This window comes from Homarus americanus, unplaced genomic scaffold (assembly GCF_018991925.1).
Source record: "Homarus americanus isolate GMGI-L3 unplaced genomic scaffold, GMGI_Hamer_2.0 scaffold56009, whole genome shotgun sequence".
NCBI lineage: Eukaryota > Metazoa > Arthropoda > Malacostraca > Decapoda > Nephropidae > Homarus > Homarus americanus.
Window position 1 is genome coordinate 3832138 of NW_024739542.1, and position 18661 is coordinate 3850798.

Here is an 18661-nt window from a genome sequence, read left to right on the forward strand (position 1 = left end):
GCCCCCTCCCATTCCATCTTCAGGTGCCCCCAAGAAAGGAAGGTGGGGTGGTCATTGGTTGCTTTAGTTGTTTGTTTTGGTCATTCTTCAACAGCACCTTTATCCAAGTAATATTTCACGTATTCTGAATTTTCAAAAGCTAGATTTGTTGACTATGCATGAAACATTCAAGTCAGGCATAAAGTTAAAATTAAAGAACACAGTGTCCACTTCAAATTTGTCACTAAATCATCACTGACAGTCTGTGTAACATCATCTTCATGTGTAACTCTCCAACTGGTATAAACTCACAACTGCATGACACATTGTTGTCACTTTAATGCATGACCAGTCTATCATATGTAACTTACAATCTAGTTTTCCATAGTGACAATAGAAGTACCTATATACTGACCTCATACAGAGCAGGATATAGTACTTCAAGCTTAATATACTGCATTACCTTAACTACACAAGGAATAATGCAATTAGTGATAGTGTTAGGAAGCTGTGATATGAAAATCCTGTTAAAATTATTTCAACCATAAAAATTTTATTTTAAATAAAATTTGTTGAAAAATATGCATCTCTGTCATCCTTTTTATGTATACTGAGAAGTGATGTGTGAGATGGTCATATCTTCATCACAATTGCTTTCTCAGAAATTGCTTGATTGGAAAGAAACTATAATGGCTAACATCCAATAAATATTTCTTGTCATTAATTAGGAAACTAGACTGAAGTTTCAACAGTATATGCTCAAGAATCATATTTCTCCACAACGAACCAGTCCGGCAACCTCGGGACATGACCGGTGCCGGACCATGGAAATTTCCGGACCATGGAAATTCACCCTTTTCCTGGATAGATAGTGACTTGGCTTGGAAGCACTAGCACCACTTTCTCTGCTTCATGGTCTCTTTGAAGACATATTGAAGGGATAAATGTCGTACAGTAGCTTCTCAAATTTCACGAGTTTTTAATTCAACGTTTTCTATTTGAACACACAAAAAAAACAACACATTTAAAAATTTTGACGGCGGAAACTCAAATTTCGACGGGTTTGAACGGCCCACCAACGTTCAGACGACGTGCACAATCGTGTAAGAAGCGTCATTTCTCTTATGTACAAAAGATTCATTATTGTTTATTACTGAAAGTCTTTTTGATAGAATTAATGTTTGTGTGTGCAAAATGAGCAATACAATTCATTAATAATACGTAGAATATTAAAACACGAGGATATGAGACAGCATTGTTTTCGTTGATTACAAAACCAGTGACTGACTGGTTCTACATATAAAACTGAAGAAAATAAGACCTTGGTTGTAGCTGTAGTAAAATTAATATGGGTTGTTTTAAGTAATGTTATTTAATGTTAATAAATGTTACAATAGAAGTAGCTAACGATAATGGTAAAGAAAAAAGAGAGATCGCGTATGTAAGTGCGCACATGCGAAAACATATCGTCTTTACTTTACATAAGAATACGAAAGCAACACTTATTTACTGTTCATATATATTTTAATTTATGTTTCTGAATTTGTTATTATTGAATTAATGTTTGTGTGTGCAAAATTAACAATACAATTTATTAATAATACGTGGAATATTAAAACACACGAGGAGACGAGACGGCTGCCGGCATTGTTTATGTTAAAGCTTACAAAACCAGTGACATTGGTTCTACATATAAAACTGAAGAAAATAAGACCATGATTGTAGCTGTAGTAAAATTAATGTAAAAAAATTAATATGGTTGTTTGAAGTACCTGTAACGTTATTTAATGTTAATAAATGGAACAATATAAGTAGCTAACCATTAATGGTAAAAAAAGTGAGACCGCATATGTAAGTGCGCACATGTGAAAACATATCGTCATTATTCTACATAGGAATATGAAAGCAACACTTATTTACTGCTCATATATATTGAAGGGTTAATTGTTGTACTCTGTATAGACAAGCAGAGAGAGAGAGAGAGAGCAGCCGAACTGCCGGATGTAAACAAACCTTAATTTCCCTCGGCTTTGTTGTTTTTTTTTTTTACGGGGATTAGCTCACCCGGGCATAGGTCACTGACCCACATTGGGGCTTGAGGGGCAAAAATTTAATACTCCTGTAATAATAATAATAACTCAGATAAAAAAAAAAAGAAGCTGCCTATCTACTTATTGGACAAACTAAAATCGTTCCGGACCACGGGAGTTTCCGGACCACAGAATGCCGGACTAGAGAGGTACAACCTGTACCAAAATATACAACAACAGTACAGTACAATACAGTTCATTGAATTACTGGTTGTCTGAACAGCAGGAGCATCACAACACCAGATTTGGAATTCCTCTGGTAATTAAATTATGGTCAAAATAAAACTGGAATAACAACAGTGAAGCAAAGAACTATGTTGGCTCAGCAGTGAGCACAAACAGTGTCCTTTATGAGGAATGAATAGTTACAATATGGTGTCTTGGGATTTGTTAGATCAGTTTAGTGGTGCATGGTCATGAAGTAGAATTTAACAACAAATATCATGAATTTTGTTGAACTTTATTTAGTAATAAATTTCTTTGCTACAGTAATACAGAAAGAGTGTAAATTATGAAAATAAGTTTACAGTAGGTAGAATTTCAGATTCAGATTTGCCCCCACACAGGTGCATGGGCTAGTTAACTGGACACCCCCTCACATCCTGTGCAAGGCAAAGTACCAAATCATTACAGTGGCCAACAGGGAATCACACTTTTATGTTTATTTTCACCTTGTTTTCATACAATTACAGTTCATTCTTTCTACATTATTCTTGTAAATGATATTTTATTTCCAGAAATTGGCCATTACATCATCTCTCGAACCCTAAAAAATATCCCTCATCCCCGGAATTTTTCAGAATTTTCTGGGTAACGGAAAAATTTTCTCAGAAGTTCCAGAAATTGCCCATTACATCATCTCTCGAACCTGGAAAAATATCCCTTATCCCCGGAATTTTCCGGGTACCGGAAAAATGTTCTCAGAATTTCAGGAAAATGCGTCTGATTTGTATCTCTCAGACCCGGAAAAAAACTTCTCTATCACTGGAATTTTTGTGAAAATGTGCCCCTTGGAAAATCATTCCCAAAGCTAGAATTTTTCTGGAAAATTCCAGCTTTGGGAATGATTTTCAAAGAAAATTTCAATTCCAGCTATTGGAGAGTTCCGGGGTTGAGGGATTCCGGCTAACGGAGATATTACTAACAAATATTATAACTTCTCTTTGAAGATTCAAAGCAGCACCTGTACACCCACTAAACACATTTCACTAGCAAGTATTTTATCCTGTTTTCCTGTCTACCTCATCAAGGAGGCACTCTCAGCCACACAAGTTGCTTGTTTGATAAAAAAAAACACATTATACTTAAATGTCAGTTTTTTTACCCGATTACAATGTATGACAATAAAAAGAAATAAGAGAGCAAATGGCACAGCTAGTCACATCTGCATTATTCCTAATGAATCACCAGGCCTATACTGTAGAAGCCACTGTCATCTTAACCATAACTTTTCATTTTCAATATTTTATCATAATGCCCGATATATTTACCCTAATTCCCTGATTCACACATGGACCATAATGGTTGGTACAGGTTAGACCCCGCTAATCTGGGACCCGATAGTCCGGCAGCTTCGAAGGCTCGGTACTGTGTTTGAATCTGGCCGTCATTAGTTTCCCAACCTATAATATACAATTTTCTCTTTGCTTTTTCTGCTAATCTACTTATTTCTGTGTAACAGTACAGTAAACGTGTACCATAGCACTAACACTTTGTCATAAAGAGGTCCAGTTGTATTGGTACCAGTAATAGTACATTTTATGCATTATTTTGTCTTTTTTTTTTAACCTCAGCTTCGATGGTTCGGAATTTTCGCTAATCTGGAACTAGTCTGGTCACAAGCTTCGCGGATTAATGAGCTTCCCGGATTAATGAGGTCCAACCTGTACTATACAGTAAACCCTCGAAGATCCGGACCCGGGAAATCTGGATTTCGGAAGATCCGGACAAAAAATTTGGGGGTTCTGGGCTAAGAAGCCTCCTAGTAATTTCCCTAAGAAACATTCCCAAACCAGAGCAAAGAACATTTTAGGCCCGTGGGCACTGCTTGACCCGTCAGTTGCTTGGACACAGGTGCCCGAGGAGGTGGGTATCATAAACAGAGTTGACAATTGTTGTTTGTGGGAATATTATTTCATTCACTCTAGTAATGATACAATTGTTTCTTATGTTATCATAGGTAAATGCATGGTTTATATACGTATGGTAATTTGTTTATCATTACATTAGTACTGTATTTTTGGTGTTTTCTTATATAATTTATTATTCGCCAGAAAATCCGGACAATCGGCTATTCCGGAAAGGCAGTCCCCCCTTTTAGTCCGGATCTTCGAGGGTTCACTGTATAAAGATTATATATGGACCTAGTAATAACCATTACTGTATTATTAAAAAAGGGAAAAAAAGACTACTATATATCCAATATCTTTATTTGCAAAACGTCCTGTAAGTACAACAGCTGTCGCAATATTGTACTTCATCCCTAAGTCAAAATATCATTCAATTATATACAACAAACAAGATGTACAGCAACATACAAATGCCAAATCTACATTACTGTAGTAGCTAACTTAGGTTCAGACTCTGCTTTTCCTAACTGAACGTGTACCTACTGATTATGACGACATCCAAATTACATCTACAAATTTATCAATAAACTCTGCCCTCCTGATCTTCAATCAAATAAAGCACACCAATTAATCTTAAGTACAAATCAAGAAGAAGCAAAATAGTTTCAAGTACAGTATACATGGCAAAATCTGCTATGCTTTGATGTACTAATCATAACCAGTGCTTTGTAATTTTAAATTTGCTTCATATGAGTGTAGAGTAGTCTTGTGGTGTAAATGCAATGCACTACCAGGTCACTTCACCCCCTGACCAGAATCATTTTAGACATGTCATATAAGAGGACTGTGCAAACCTTGCCAACACATTTGTATGCTATATTTGTCCGAGTCTACTTAATAAAGAATACAAGAGTTTCTTATAATTTTCTTGAATCGTGAGTGTTTTTGATAATGAGGTAAAACTGACTATTGAAATGTTTACTCACTACTGTCTACCTAAATATTAGATATATTTAAAATCCTTTCTTAAAGAGAAATTCTTTAACAGCACCCACAAATTGTCCTTTAATGTGTATCACCTGATGAGGTTCATGAACACGGAGGATGATGTACTTTGAAGGGAAAAGCCGAGTCAAGTGTTCTTGTAGTTCTTCACCCAGTGCAAAAATATCACCTTCAACATGTTTCACTCTTGTCACAAATCTAAAAGGGAATCCAACTGTCGTCTTAAAGGAACATTCTTAGTACTGTACTCTACACAATCGCCCATTTCTTTAAGCATTTGGGGTAGCAAATCTGAAGATGAATCCAAAACTTCGGATTATTTTTAAGTAACCTAACAAATGGACTCATCAAAGATGCAGTTCGAGTTTGACGAATCCATTTGTCGGATTACTGAAAAATAACCTAGTGTTCAGGATTCCTCTTCGGACTTACTGTCTTGAATGTTTAAGAAATGGGCAAATACCTTATTTTCTAAAATAGAATTACACCTGTAACCAGAATTTTTATCATACAGTACTGAATTCTGACAATCAGCGTAAAAATAATCATATTGTTTACACAAACGGACACCTAGGAAGCAACCATGTGCATGACTGACTTAAGAGTACCGCATCCAATGATTTTTGGAGACAAACATGCTGCCTGGGATAATATTAGATTATGTGAAGCAACAGGGGGAAACAAGATAAAAATCTGGGGCCTTGTTGTGGAAGGGAAATGTCCCAGAAGACACCTATTACAGCAAGAACAATAAATGAATACAAGTAACAGCAAATAGAGAGAACCTGTGAGTATATGCCTGTCAATCTATGTTATGGCAGGAAAAGGCATGAGACGGGAAATATATTTTTTTTAATGCAGTTGTCTGCACACCTGCATAAAACTCAAATAATAATCACTATATTAAGATTGCAAATACTGTACAGTCCCATAATTTCAATATTCAGCCACTTCTTTTCAAACACTCAAGCTAGTAAATAAACAACCTCAATAATGATACAGTACTCATTATGTCTTTCATTTTTTTAACTCTTCTCAGATTGGGTTGGGTTTCATTAGTCCCATTTATTACTGTAGTCTAGTCATAATTTCCCGTATAAATCAATCAAGTATATAATAATTAGCCATGCTCATATTGTAAAAGGGATCTAACCCACTGTATCTGAATAGTCTTTGTGACACAACTACAGTATTTGGTGAGAGTAGTAATCTCACTATTAGCTGGAATCTTCGATCCTCAAAACTCTCCAGTTGCCGGATAAAATTGTTTCAGCATTCCAAGAAATTCCAGGAAAAATCTCTCCATTCCAAGAGATTACATCCGTGCATTTCCAGAAAATTCCGAGAAAATCCCTCTGTTCCAGGCATTCTAACGAATTTCCGAGAGATTGCATAAAGTTTCTGACGTGAGGAGTCTGAGGACACATGCCAGGCGCATGGGTGGGTAGGCTCAGAGTGCTCATAAGCTTCAATTGGCCAATATTGTCCCCATTACGGAAACTCAGGTTGCAGAATTTTTTCATATATATCGGACGCAGGCGGATTTTCCGAGCCATTTTTTAGACAAAGAAAAGCGTCTTACATGCCGTAAAATATGGTATCAAATACTGTACTGTATACACTCGGCAGATGACATTGCTCTTATCACAGAGTGAAGATGCATTACAAAAACTCATTAACAGATTAAAGGAAAAGGTGAAAAATATGGTTTGAAAGTTAATGCTGTAAAGAATAAGGTAATGGTTGTTTCCAAATTTGAAAAAAAATCCTAAAATAATGATGGTAGGCAACAATGAACTTAAACAAGTGGAAAAATTTTTGTATTTGGGAAGTACTGTAACATTAACTGTGATGATAGATGTATGAAAGAAATCAAAATAAGACTAAGGCAGGCAAAAACAGCAATTAATAAGTTAAAAGACCAAATGAAAATGGACATTAACTTCAATTTGAGAAAAAGGCTACTGAAAGGCCTGACGTATGGGTCAGAAGTGTGGACACTGTCAGTAGAAACCAGAAAGAGGTTGGAGGCCTTTGAAATGTGGTGTTATAGGCAAAAGCTAAGAATAAGCTACACTGACAGGAAAACAAATGAGAAATACTGATATTAGCACAAAAAAAAATACTTGAAATGTACAGAAAAAACGAAATACTGTACTTCGTTCATATATTAGGGATGATGGGAAAGTCGCAGAAATATTAATGGCCAAAGTTGAGGGTGGGAGAGCCAGGGAAAGGCAGAAACTGGGATGCATGTATAAAATTAAAAACTGGGTCCCCAGAGACAAAAACTGCACGAAAATGTTTAAAGTGGAGGATTATGGTGGCTAACCCTCGGGTATGAGGACAGTACTATACTCTGATTGAATGTGGCTTAGAAAAGAAAAAAATAATATAAAACAATAAAATAAGAAAGCTGAAGAAGATGGATGCATACTGTATACTGCAGGGGTTCTCAACCAGGGGGGAATTTCCCCCCTCAGGGGGATACTGGGGATACTGATATACAGTACTGTATATGATTACGTATTCATAATGCTGATGCCAACGAGTTTTTTTCATACTTAATGGCACATTCATTATAAAGAATTTTCAGAATTAAATCTGAAGCTACAAGAAAGCATTGCATAATATGTCACTTCTAAACAAAATGGAAATATATATTGAGAGTGCATTACTAGGATGAAAGCTATAGAACTTACTGTACTACTGTATACAGTAACTACAATTCATTACCACAGAGCTCCAGTAAGACCCCCAACAGCAGAATAGGCAGAAGAGGTGTCCAACATGGGAACCCAACGATTACACCGGAGGATGAAGGCAATGCAAGATGAACAAGCTACTGAGGCAAAACCCAACAAACTTGGTTATTGAAACTCTCCCTCTCCCCAGTTGTTGCAGCTACCTGCACCACTGGATCAGGAAAAGGGAGAGCCAAGATATGTGGTTGCAGTCTGCACTGCTGCCTCACCACATAAATGAACTCACGCGCAGACATCATCCAGCTCAACATACCTCTCATCATCATTAAAACCCTGTACCCCCCCAAAAGTCCTATGGTGACAAACAAGTGGCAATGAAGACATGCAGAGATGACTGCCGGGAGTCTCTACTCACAACTCTGCACATGGGCAGCATAGATAAAGACGGTCATTTATGCACTGGGATCTGGGAAGCAGTGCAATCCAGTCTTGTCTGTGCGACTGAGCAGCCCTTTCCAGGAGCCACTCTGCTCATCCCATATGGGGAGGGGGCTAGAAAAGGTGCCCTAAACATAGCCTGCCTAAAAAACAACCTGACGGGCCAACTGCACCCAGTAAGGCCATCCTAATGCAATCAAAAACATAATCACAAATCAAAGCAAAAACAAATTATATAACCTCTTATGGTCGCTGCATGGAATGTCAGGTCCCTTCTGGATACTGGCACAAATGAGCATCCTGAAAGAAGAACCTACCTTGTGGCAAAAGAGCTGTCTAGGTACAACATCGACATCACAGCCATTAGTGAGTCCAGACTCACAGAACAGGGGTCCGGCTATACCTTCTTCTAGAAGGGTTGGCCTGCTACAGAGAAAAACCACATTTATGGAGTTAACTTTGCCATTTGCCAATTCATCCTACAAAGGGTAACTGAAATACCTGTTTGGATCAATGAGTGCCTCATGAAGCTCCAAGTCCCACTGAATAACTTATGTCATGCCTTTTTCATCAGTGCAAACACTCCAACACTGGATGCAGAGGATGACATCAAGGCAGCCTTTTACACTGACCTTGACAGAGTGCTAACCTCTATCCCCAGAGAAGATAAGGTAGTGCTCCTTGGTGACTTTAAAGCCAGAAATGGCAGAGATACCCTCGCTTATGGCAGGGGACCATACGAAGAAACAGAGTAGGTAAGTGTAATCCCAATGGCCTTCTCTTCCTCAGCAAGTGTATTGAACATAGCCTCACTATCACAAACAACTTGTTTAGGCAGGCAGACAAGTTCAATAGTTCTTGGCAACACCCACGATCCAAACGTTGGCATGTCATTGACCTCATTATTGTCAGAGAAGAGATCTCAAAGATGTCCTCATCACTCGAGCCATACATAGCGCAGACCACTGTGACACAGATCATTAGCTTGTAAAAGCCAAACTCTCCCTTCACATCGCCCCAAAAAGGAGAAGGCAACAATCTTCCAGAAGAGGTTTTAACACCAAGTAACTGGGGGATCAAGTGGTAGAAAATGGTTTCAGAAAGCAGCTCGACGGTGGGATTACAAACAACCCCCAATACAGTGAGTTCTGCTATAACGCGTGCTTTGACAACGCAAATTGGCTCTAACGCGATTTATGAATAGAGGAACGATATTTGTATAACGCGAACGCTTGTTTGCTGTAATGCGATTTTTGCTTACTATTTCTCCAATTTTGTGGTAGTAACTGTGAATATGGTAAAGAAGAATATCTCTAAGAAGCGTTCTGGTGATCGCATTCCCAGTGATGATCGTAAAAGAAAGGCTATAACCCTTGAAGAGAAGCTCGATGTTATCTACCTCAAAATCACCCTTCTCCCCCCCATCAAGTTATATTCATATTTTTTCAAGGTAAAATGTTACATTTACTGTATGATTTCATTATTAGATATGAATGTAACAATTATTTAGACTGTGCTATCCTTTGTGTTAGGCTAACTACTAAATTTTTTTCCATTTCGAGTAGTAATCTGCACCTAACCCTATTTTCTCCATAAGCCCTGTTATTTATATTACGCGAATTTCTATAACACGATGTTTCACAAGAACACAACTATCGCGTTATAGCAGAACTGACTGACTACTTGGAAACAAAATATGTCTCCAGAGACTTAACAATCAGGAGCATGAATGGTGCATGCTACTTCATCCAAAATACTTATGCTAGCATAGGCAAGATACATATAGAATCTAAGTCCATTCAGTCCTCCAGTAACATGGTTGTTGCGTTCCTGTAAAACATCGCATTATAGAAAAATGGCTTTGTAGTAACCATTGATTAATGGGAATTAAGGGGTTAGGGGTACAGTAGTAGGTTTAAGAACACCATCATGACTGACATGGGACCAACATAGGATTCACTTTCATTTTATTGTTTGTTTTTTGTTAGTTTTTTATAATAACTGTGTTTTAGTTTAATACTATCATTCATTAATATAATAAAAACATGAGAAGGTGGAAAATGTTTGTTACTGTGTGCTACATGAAATAATGAGTAGTGGAGTGTGGCTCACTTAACAGCTTTTAACAGTAAAATCTTTTTAAATTAAAAAATAACCATAAGAAATGTAAATAAACTTCGAAGAATGTTTTAACACTCGCCACAAAAAGAGAAGGTGGTCATTTGAGAGTGGTGGAAGAGAAAGAGATGGAATCAGTCTGACAATGAAGGTGAGGGTTCAGACCACTTTATCACATCAAATTTGTTTTCAAGAGTACCCCCTGTAATAGCTTTTCTTCATTTTACTGCACTTCCACTACCAACACTACCATGCATTGTAATTAAAAGCACTGAAGTTGTTGATATACAGTTACTATACTAAGATAAAACACTGTCCACTATAACAGACGTCTAATGCGTATGGAAGATAAACAAAAACTGCGGGGTCCTGCCTTGTATGATGCTCTGCCGAGGCGACCACATAACCGTTTATTACTACTTGAGTGACAGACCTGTAGTTCCATATACTCAATCACGTTATATCCAAATCACATCCACATTATAGAAAACGTGTTCCTTAATACATTCATCGCATCATAAGCAAATCACACTATGAAAACACACATTATAGAAGAAATTATCATCTTAAAAAATTTACTACAAATCCATTTTTAGCCTATCAGTGGTGAGTTTGTTTTAAAAAATATGCCAACCTTCCAAGTACAACCAACCAAAACAGGTCAAAAAATTACTTTACAGTATTCTAGATATTTATAATAGGAATCAACAAAATTGCTTCATAATTGTGATATTACCATTTATTTACTATTTAGTATCAACAATATTATCGAGCAACCATATACGTGCAGTTAGTCACCAATGAACGAAAGGGTTACGGTCTACTAAAATGCCTTCATATACAAATTATTCATAATATACCATACACTATAGCTATGGGCAAATCATCACTCAAAGGGACTACAGTACTCGTATACTATCCTACTTACCTATTTTCTAAACAAAGGTATTATCCTACTTTTCCACTTATCTGCAAGCTATATAATGAACAAAGATGTTACATTGTACAGTACTGTACTATCAAATAAAGGTATTACTGTATATATATATAGTTTATATATATATATATATATATATATATATATATATATATATATATATATATATATATATATATATATATATATATATATATATATATATATATATATATATATATAATCAACACCTCAACCCGCCAGGATTCGAACCCATAAAGCCCATGATCAGACTGCTAACGCTGTGTATATATATGCATATATATCATATATATATATATATATATATATATATATATATATATATATATATATATATATATATATATATATATATATATATATATATATATATATATATATATATATATATATATATATATATATATATATATATATATATATATATTTAACATCCTACTTACCTATTCAGAATGGGTTCATGTTCAACATAGACAGGCATCATGTGACTGGCTGCACGGGGAACAAAGTAAGGGTAATCTCCTGGCTGGGCCGATGGTGCTACCCATCCTGATGGAGTTACTTCACCTGCAACACAAATTGCCAAGAATTAACAAGATTCAAAAAATATCTTTTAGAAATTATTCACACACATCTTTCAATTAATTAATTTCCCTTTGCTTTCACTATTTGTCAAATGCTGTATTCTTTACATTTTACTTCTTGATACAGTAGATTTTCTCCGACCCTAAGGGTATACTGTAATTAACCCTTAAACCCCAGGAGATGTTCCTAAACGTTCTTAATTTTTTTAGGCCTATTTTGAATACCAGATTCAAAACTTGCCAGAACATTTACAATCGGTATAACTGTAGAATATTTTTTATACAGCACAGTACATTACAGTCACAAACAAAAGTTCACTCCCCGTGGTGAAAGTGAGTCATGAGAACGAGTCTCCGAACTGACTTACCCTAACTGTTTTATCTCATTTGAGCCTGGTGCTGCTTCATTTTGGGAGGGAGGAAACTTTTAAACCAGATTGTACATACAAATGAAAATCACGGATATCATTTCATTTGACTTTTGCTTACATCCACTGTGAGCACAGCCAACATAGATTCTCAAGCCTTCCAAATTGTTTGGATAAGAGACTGAAACTTTCCTTATATTAAAGTGAGGGAATGCAGTGTGTTGTGGGATTTCAGACATCCATTGTTTCTCAAGAAAAGCTTAAAACAGCACAAAGCTTTTATATGACCCTCCATATTTGTTATTGTTTTGTTCCGAGCAAAGGTGATATGCGAAGTGCCACAAATGAGTGTGTGATAGGAAAAGTTGTTTTTCTGACTAAGAAAGGGAAAATGAGTACAAGTACTGAGAAAGGCAAAAATTTTGCCCAGTGTGATATCCCCTGAAGTCTACCTGAAGTGTAAAAGATGGAAAAACCAAGGATTTACCTGGGTTGCTTGATGGCTTTGGTATAGTTGTATAAGGTAAAAGTCGCTCAACGTATGGCCACTCTGCTGTGGATACCTCGACCTGCAAAATTCCAAAATATACAGTATAACAGTAAAGGCTGTTTCATTTAATCATTTTTTTCCCTCAACAACCTTTCAAGATATACAGTACAGTACTGTAATGTATACACTTTGACTTGTAAAAGGTCACATACATACAGTACATGGTACTCCAATGGTTGAGAAAAAACTAATTTATGTTTTATGACCCAAACACCACAAAATGACCTTAGAAAACAAGAAATACTAGTAAAAAATGGCAACTCGCCCCGTTTAAAGGTAATTCACGGCATTTAAATCCTGGGCTGATGCAGTACAGGGAGTCCCCAGGTTACGAACGGGTTCTGTTCTTAAGGACATTCTTAAGTCAGATTTGTATATAAGTCGGATCACATGCTATGTGCATACTGTACTGTCAGAACAATATTTAAAATACCACTATATCATAGCGTAAGTCCTTATATACATCTAAAACCACTTGCGGTAATTTAAGACAAAAGAAAAAAGAATGACAAAGTACAGTACCTGTATATGAAAGTAAAAAGATAAGTCATCAGGTAAATAAAATACTGTAAATTTCATGTATAACCCTGTTCACATCAGGGGCCGTTCCTAAGTCGGGGACCCCCTGTATTGCCAAGTGTACTCACTCCCAGTGCTGTCACAATACTTCAGATCGGTCTTGCAGCCACGTACTGGATATACATAATTAATTTTTTCACACAAAAAAATAATATTTATGAGGCAGCATGCAAATTAAATTTAAAAAAATTATAAAATAAACATATGGACGTTTTTCATTACAATCGGCAACGCTGCACGACGGAGATATATCAAGGGTAGATGGGAGTTTTTGTGGGGTGGCCAGTTCCTGACCCCTTGAATTTTTTATATTCTTAAAGGATTAATTGCTTCGATAACCATTGATTAACTAACCAACAACTTTTCACGGTCCCTTTATGTGTCGGTTATTGGGGTACCGTAAGCCTGTACAGGTAATTGTCAATTATAACACCCATTCCACTTTTAGTGCTTTTAATTACCCTAAGTATGTTTTTTTTAATCACAAATCGATATTTAAGAGTAATATTTCTTGTGCAAATGCTTAGTTTTTAATATATTTACCATCAAACATTATATGTATCTGCCATTGTCGTTACGTGTTGTTGTCTGCTGTTTGTTTACAATCAACCTGTTCGGTCTAAGCTTACTCTCAGTACCACAAAAAATTTTAAAATACACCATGACCCTTCAAGAATGTTGCTTTCATTGGAACCAGATATCAAAATAACTACAGTACTTTCTGTTTAATATGGCAGGGGATCCGGGGGTTAGGTCGATTTTCAAGGGAAAAAAGGCTCATTTGTGATGGAAATGAAGGTAAGATTCGTTTGAAACAACGCAAAATTGCACTAGCAAACCCTATGGTAATTTATGAGAACAGCGCTACAACCAGAAGTTTTTTATATTTTGTTCATATTTTTCACATATGTTTCTATCATTATAAGTCTTTTATTACAGTACGGTAAGTCTTTTAAAAGAGGCAACATACAGTATTTATATTTTAATAAGTTTTTTTCTCTATCTCCAATCATAAATCACCTGTAGTGGACAGGGCATGAAGGATGAGGAAAAATTGCAGGGTGAAACATGATGAAAAACTGATCATATAACAATAACATGATGTTTCTGTGTGTTTTGTACGTGAAAAAAACAAGATTATTTACCATAAATACACCTTCGAAAAATCTGCCGAGTCAGCACATGTTGTCTGCTTATTCTGTTTACAACCGGGTCATCCCACTAGTCCAAGCAAACTCTCGCGTCCACAAAAAATTTTAAATTACAACATGACGCTTCAACAAAGTTGCTTTCATTGGTGCAGTACTAGATATCAGAATACCTGTAAGTACTTTGTATTTAATATGGCAAGGAGTCTAGGGGCCTAGGAAGTTAGGTAAAGTTAGGCAGAGTTCTTTAGTTGGTTAGGTCACGGGTTAATAATAAGAAGGTGCCAACACCTACTTATATATTGAGTCACATTTAGGGAGAAAGAGAAAAAATATAAAATATATTCCATAACATTTTCGTTGGAAATTCATATTCTTCAAGTACTGTATTTTAACCAACAAAATTACCCACAATATTAGTGGTTCAAAGTGGACAGGGCTTTAAAATAGAGGGAAAATGTGGGGGTAAAACACTTAAAAAGGACACCAAACAAACCTTCAGAAACCTTATGTAATGTTTCCTAACTTTTAAAATGTTAAGAATCACTTTATAGTTTATCGACTCCTCCTCATCTGAGCACCGTAAACAACAACATCACTTACTAAAAACCGTAAACAACACCATCATTTACTAAAAGCCATAAACATAAACAAGGTAAACTTTTTATAGTTTTAGGATTCTTAAAGGTTAAGAAATATTAGGTCAGGTTTTCAAAAGCTTGCTTAGTACTTTTTTTTTTGTACTTTACCCCACATTTTCCCTTTACTTCAAAGCCCTGCCCACTTTAAGCAAGTAATATTGTTGGTGATGTTATCGAATAAAATACTAAAAAAATATACATTTCCAACAAAAATGTTGTAGAATAAATCATTTTTTTGGTTTTTCTCTCTTTCTTCCTATATAAAACTCAATACATAAAAGTAGGTGATGGCAACTTTTAAATACTGTATAGTATTTACCAGGTCAAGTTCTATTAGGTCTAGTAAATGTTGCCTCTTTTAAAATACGGTACATACTTATAATACAGGCACTATAATGATATGAACAACTGTGCTGTGCTGCTCTCAGAAATTACCAAACCTATTTTTTGTTAAGTAAAGTAGTAGTTTCAGTGATGTAACTAAAAGGAATTTTTACCCAGAAATTTTCCCTAGAAAGGCTCCTTTTAACTTAATGAAGTTATAAACTACTGTATTTCCCAAATATTTACAGTAAATTTTCACTTGTTGCCACTATACGAAATCAAAGTTAAAATTATGTTTTTCCAATGGTTTTTTATGTGTACTTTTCCAGGTATGAGAAATTTTTCTCTGAATTTTCCGGAAAAAAGACCCTCAGAAAATGTTTCCCAAAGCTGTAATTTCCGGAAAATTCCAGTTTTGGGAACGATTTTCTGAGAAAATTTCAATTCCGGCTATCGGAGAGTTCCGGGTGTGAGGGATTCCGGCTAACAGAGATATTACTGGACAATGAAGCAATATTAACATTGACATTATTCTGGTGGATGTCTGTCTCATAAGTAAGGAAATTGCTGTAACAGAAGGAAAAATCAACGTATTCACAGACTGCTTTACTCATCTTCTGTTACATGCCAAGAAACATTAATATTTTACTTAAAAAAATTTTTATGATGGATTTGCTTCATAAATGGGAAAAAGATTATGATTGTAAACTGAAAATATCATCAGGTGGAACTGATGGTAAACTGTTTACCTGTCCATGATAATACCTGTACAATATTAACATTACTTTTGGGCTAGGTAGGATATAAATTTTGGTGGGTTGGCCCACAGAAAAATACCTAAATCATAATGCAGCCCATGACTGAGGTAAGGTTGCCCATGCATGGTCTAAACTACCGATTCCAAAACTTAAATTCATAATATTGGTTAATATATAGGACTAACCCGCCGAGCTGCATAGAGCCGATGCGGCCATATCACCTCACATACAGAAATGCCTCAAATTTCACCATATCATAGTAAATTCTTTCTGTTTAATATACTGAGGAAGTTTGGTAAGGTTAGGTAGGTTTGTTTGGTTTGGTTGATTAGGTCTGTTCTTCATAACCACAAATGTTAAGTAGTGTTTATTTTAAAAAATCCGTTTTTAACATATTTCCACAAACTACAAGTGTCCACTAAAATATAACGGTCCGACTAATTACCCAAATGTAGCCGCAATTAAGTTAAATAATGGTCCTACATGAATAAATCATACTGCCAATCACTTCTCGACTAGTATTTGGTGTCACAAAGTAAAAAAAAATTGGAAAACTTACTTTAATCTGAGTTAATAGATCGCGTGCATGTACCGTGGGAGCGAGTAATTACCCAAATGTACCCAAATGTAGTCGCAATGAAGTCAAATGATGGTTCTACAAGCGTAAATCGGGCTGTGAATCACTTCTCGATTATTATTTGGTGTCATAAAGTCACAAAAAATTGGTAAACTTAATTTAATCTGGGTTAGGTTAGGTTAGGTTAGGTACATGCACTCGATCTATAAACTCAGATTAAATTAAGTTTACCAATTTTTTGCGACTTCGTGACACCAAATATCAGTCGAGAAGTGATTGGCAGTCCGATTCATTCTTGTAGCACCATTATTTGACTTCATTGCGGCTACATTTGGGTACATTTGGGTAATTACTCGCTCCCTCGGTACATGCACGCGATCTATTAACTCAGACTAAATTACGTTTTCCAATTTTTTTTTACTTTGTGACACCAAATACTAGTCGAGAAGTGATTGGCAGTCCGATTTATTCTTGTAGGACCATTATTTGACTTAATTGCGGTTACATTTGGGTACATTTGGGTAATTAGTCGGACCCAAATATAACAATGAAAATCCAGCGTTTTTATAATTGTTTTCAATCAATTTCGCCCGAGGGTTAGTCCTATATATTTACCATAATATTTGCTGAATAACCGAAACGATAATAATACCCTTAAAATTGTCAAAATTACCAATTCCCGGGATTTGTGTAGTGGCAATAAGTGAAATAATACCATATTTTACCTGTTCATATGACTCTGAAATTGTGTGTTGAAGTCTGGGTAGCTTAGAGTAACTGGGAGTGGCAGTGGTAGTGTGGAGGTCCCGAGAGGTATATTTCCACATCCCTCTGCCAACTGCTGTTACACCTTTTTCCATCACTGCCACTCTAACACACGCTTTATTCAGCTGCCGGAGACCTCCCACACTTAACCTCATAGCCATTTTCTTGTGTTTCTTCAATATGTTCCGTTTACATGAATATTTCTTCCCTGTAGTTTACTATATGATTTTACTTCTTGTTTGCTGTTGTCTCACGAGTATTTTCAATAAGAATTGTTTTGACTCCACCTTCCTGACCGTCGTCTTGTTTACACTGCACGGCACAAGTTTAAAGTCCCCCACCTCCCTGTATAAAGGTTACGTTTTCTTTTGGTGCCTTTTACCTTTCATTACAGGCACAAACAATTTAATATACTGTATTGGGAGTGACCTGTGGTTCTAACGAGCCGATAAGTGGTGAAGAGGATAAAAGTAAGTAAGTAAAAGTAATAGATATGTTTCCCATTTATTTCCAGTTTTCTTTCTCCCATGTATATTATCTCTTTAACTCAAATATCCTTCGGTTTATTTACTCTTTTTTATGAAAAAAAATATAAAAATTGGCCTTTTTACCAATTTTAAAGGGCACCGAGGCCAGAATACCTGGGCCATAAACCAAAGCTAGCCACCATCTGAGTAACTTTAAGGGCAATGCAAAATCAAAGGAAAAACAGAAACAGGAATCATACATTAGTACGAGCACACTATGATAGACATGAAATTTAATTAGATATTTGAATTAATACACTTTTTACCCAGTAAAAGTAGTGCTTGTACTTATGATAAGATACGGCACAATTCAAATGTGTATTTGAATACACAAGACCACAAATGAAATGTACCAATCAAAAGGCAGGGATAGGGCCAGTTATTGATTAGCAGGGTTTCCTCGCCCTGCACTAAACATCATCCTAAAGGAAAGGTCACTTGAAGGTGGGTCATATTTTTAAAGAACTTTGACCCTTCA

The 18661-nt window shown here is 35.9% G+C and overlaps 1 protein-coding gene across 1 annotated transcript; it reads right to left on the bottom strand.

Annotated features, from left to right (window-relative positions):
- Positions 1-4484: 4484 nt before the first annotated feature.
- On the bottom strand, positions 4485-17989 carry LOC121874875 (39S ribosomal protein L49, mitochondrial-like). The gene is made up of 4 exons (XM_042379193.1): positions 17617-17989; positions 12802-12883; positions 11806-11929; positions 4485-5341 (listed from the first exon to the last, which is right to left on the bottom strand). Exons 1-4 carry the CDS (start codon positions 17815-17817, stop codon positions 5152-5154), a joined length of 597 nt encoding a protein of 198 aa, XP_042235127.1. The 5' UTR covers positions 17818-17989; the 3' UTR covers positions 4485-5151.
- Positions 17990-18661: the final 672 nt, after the last annotated feature.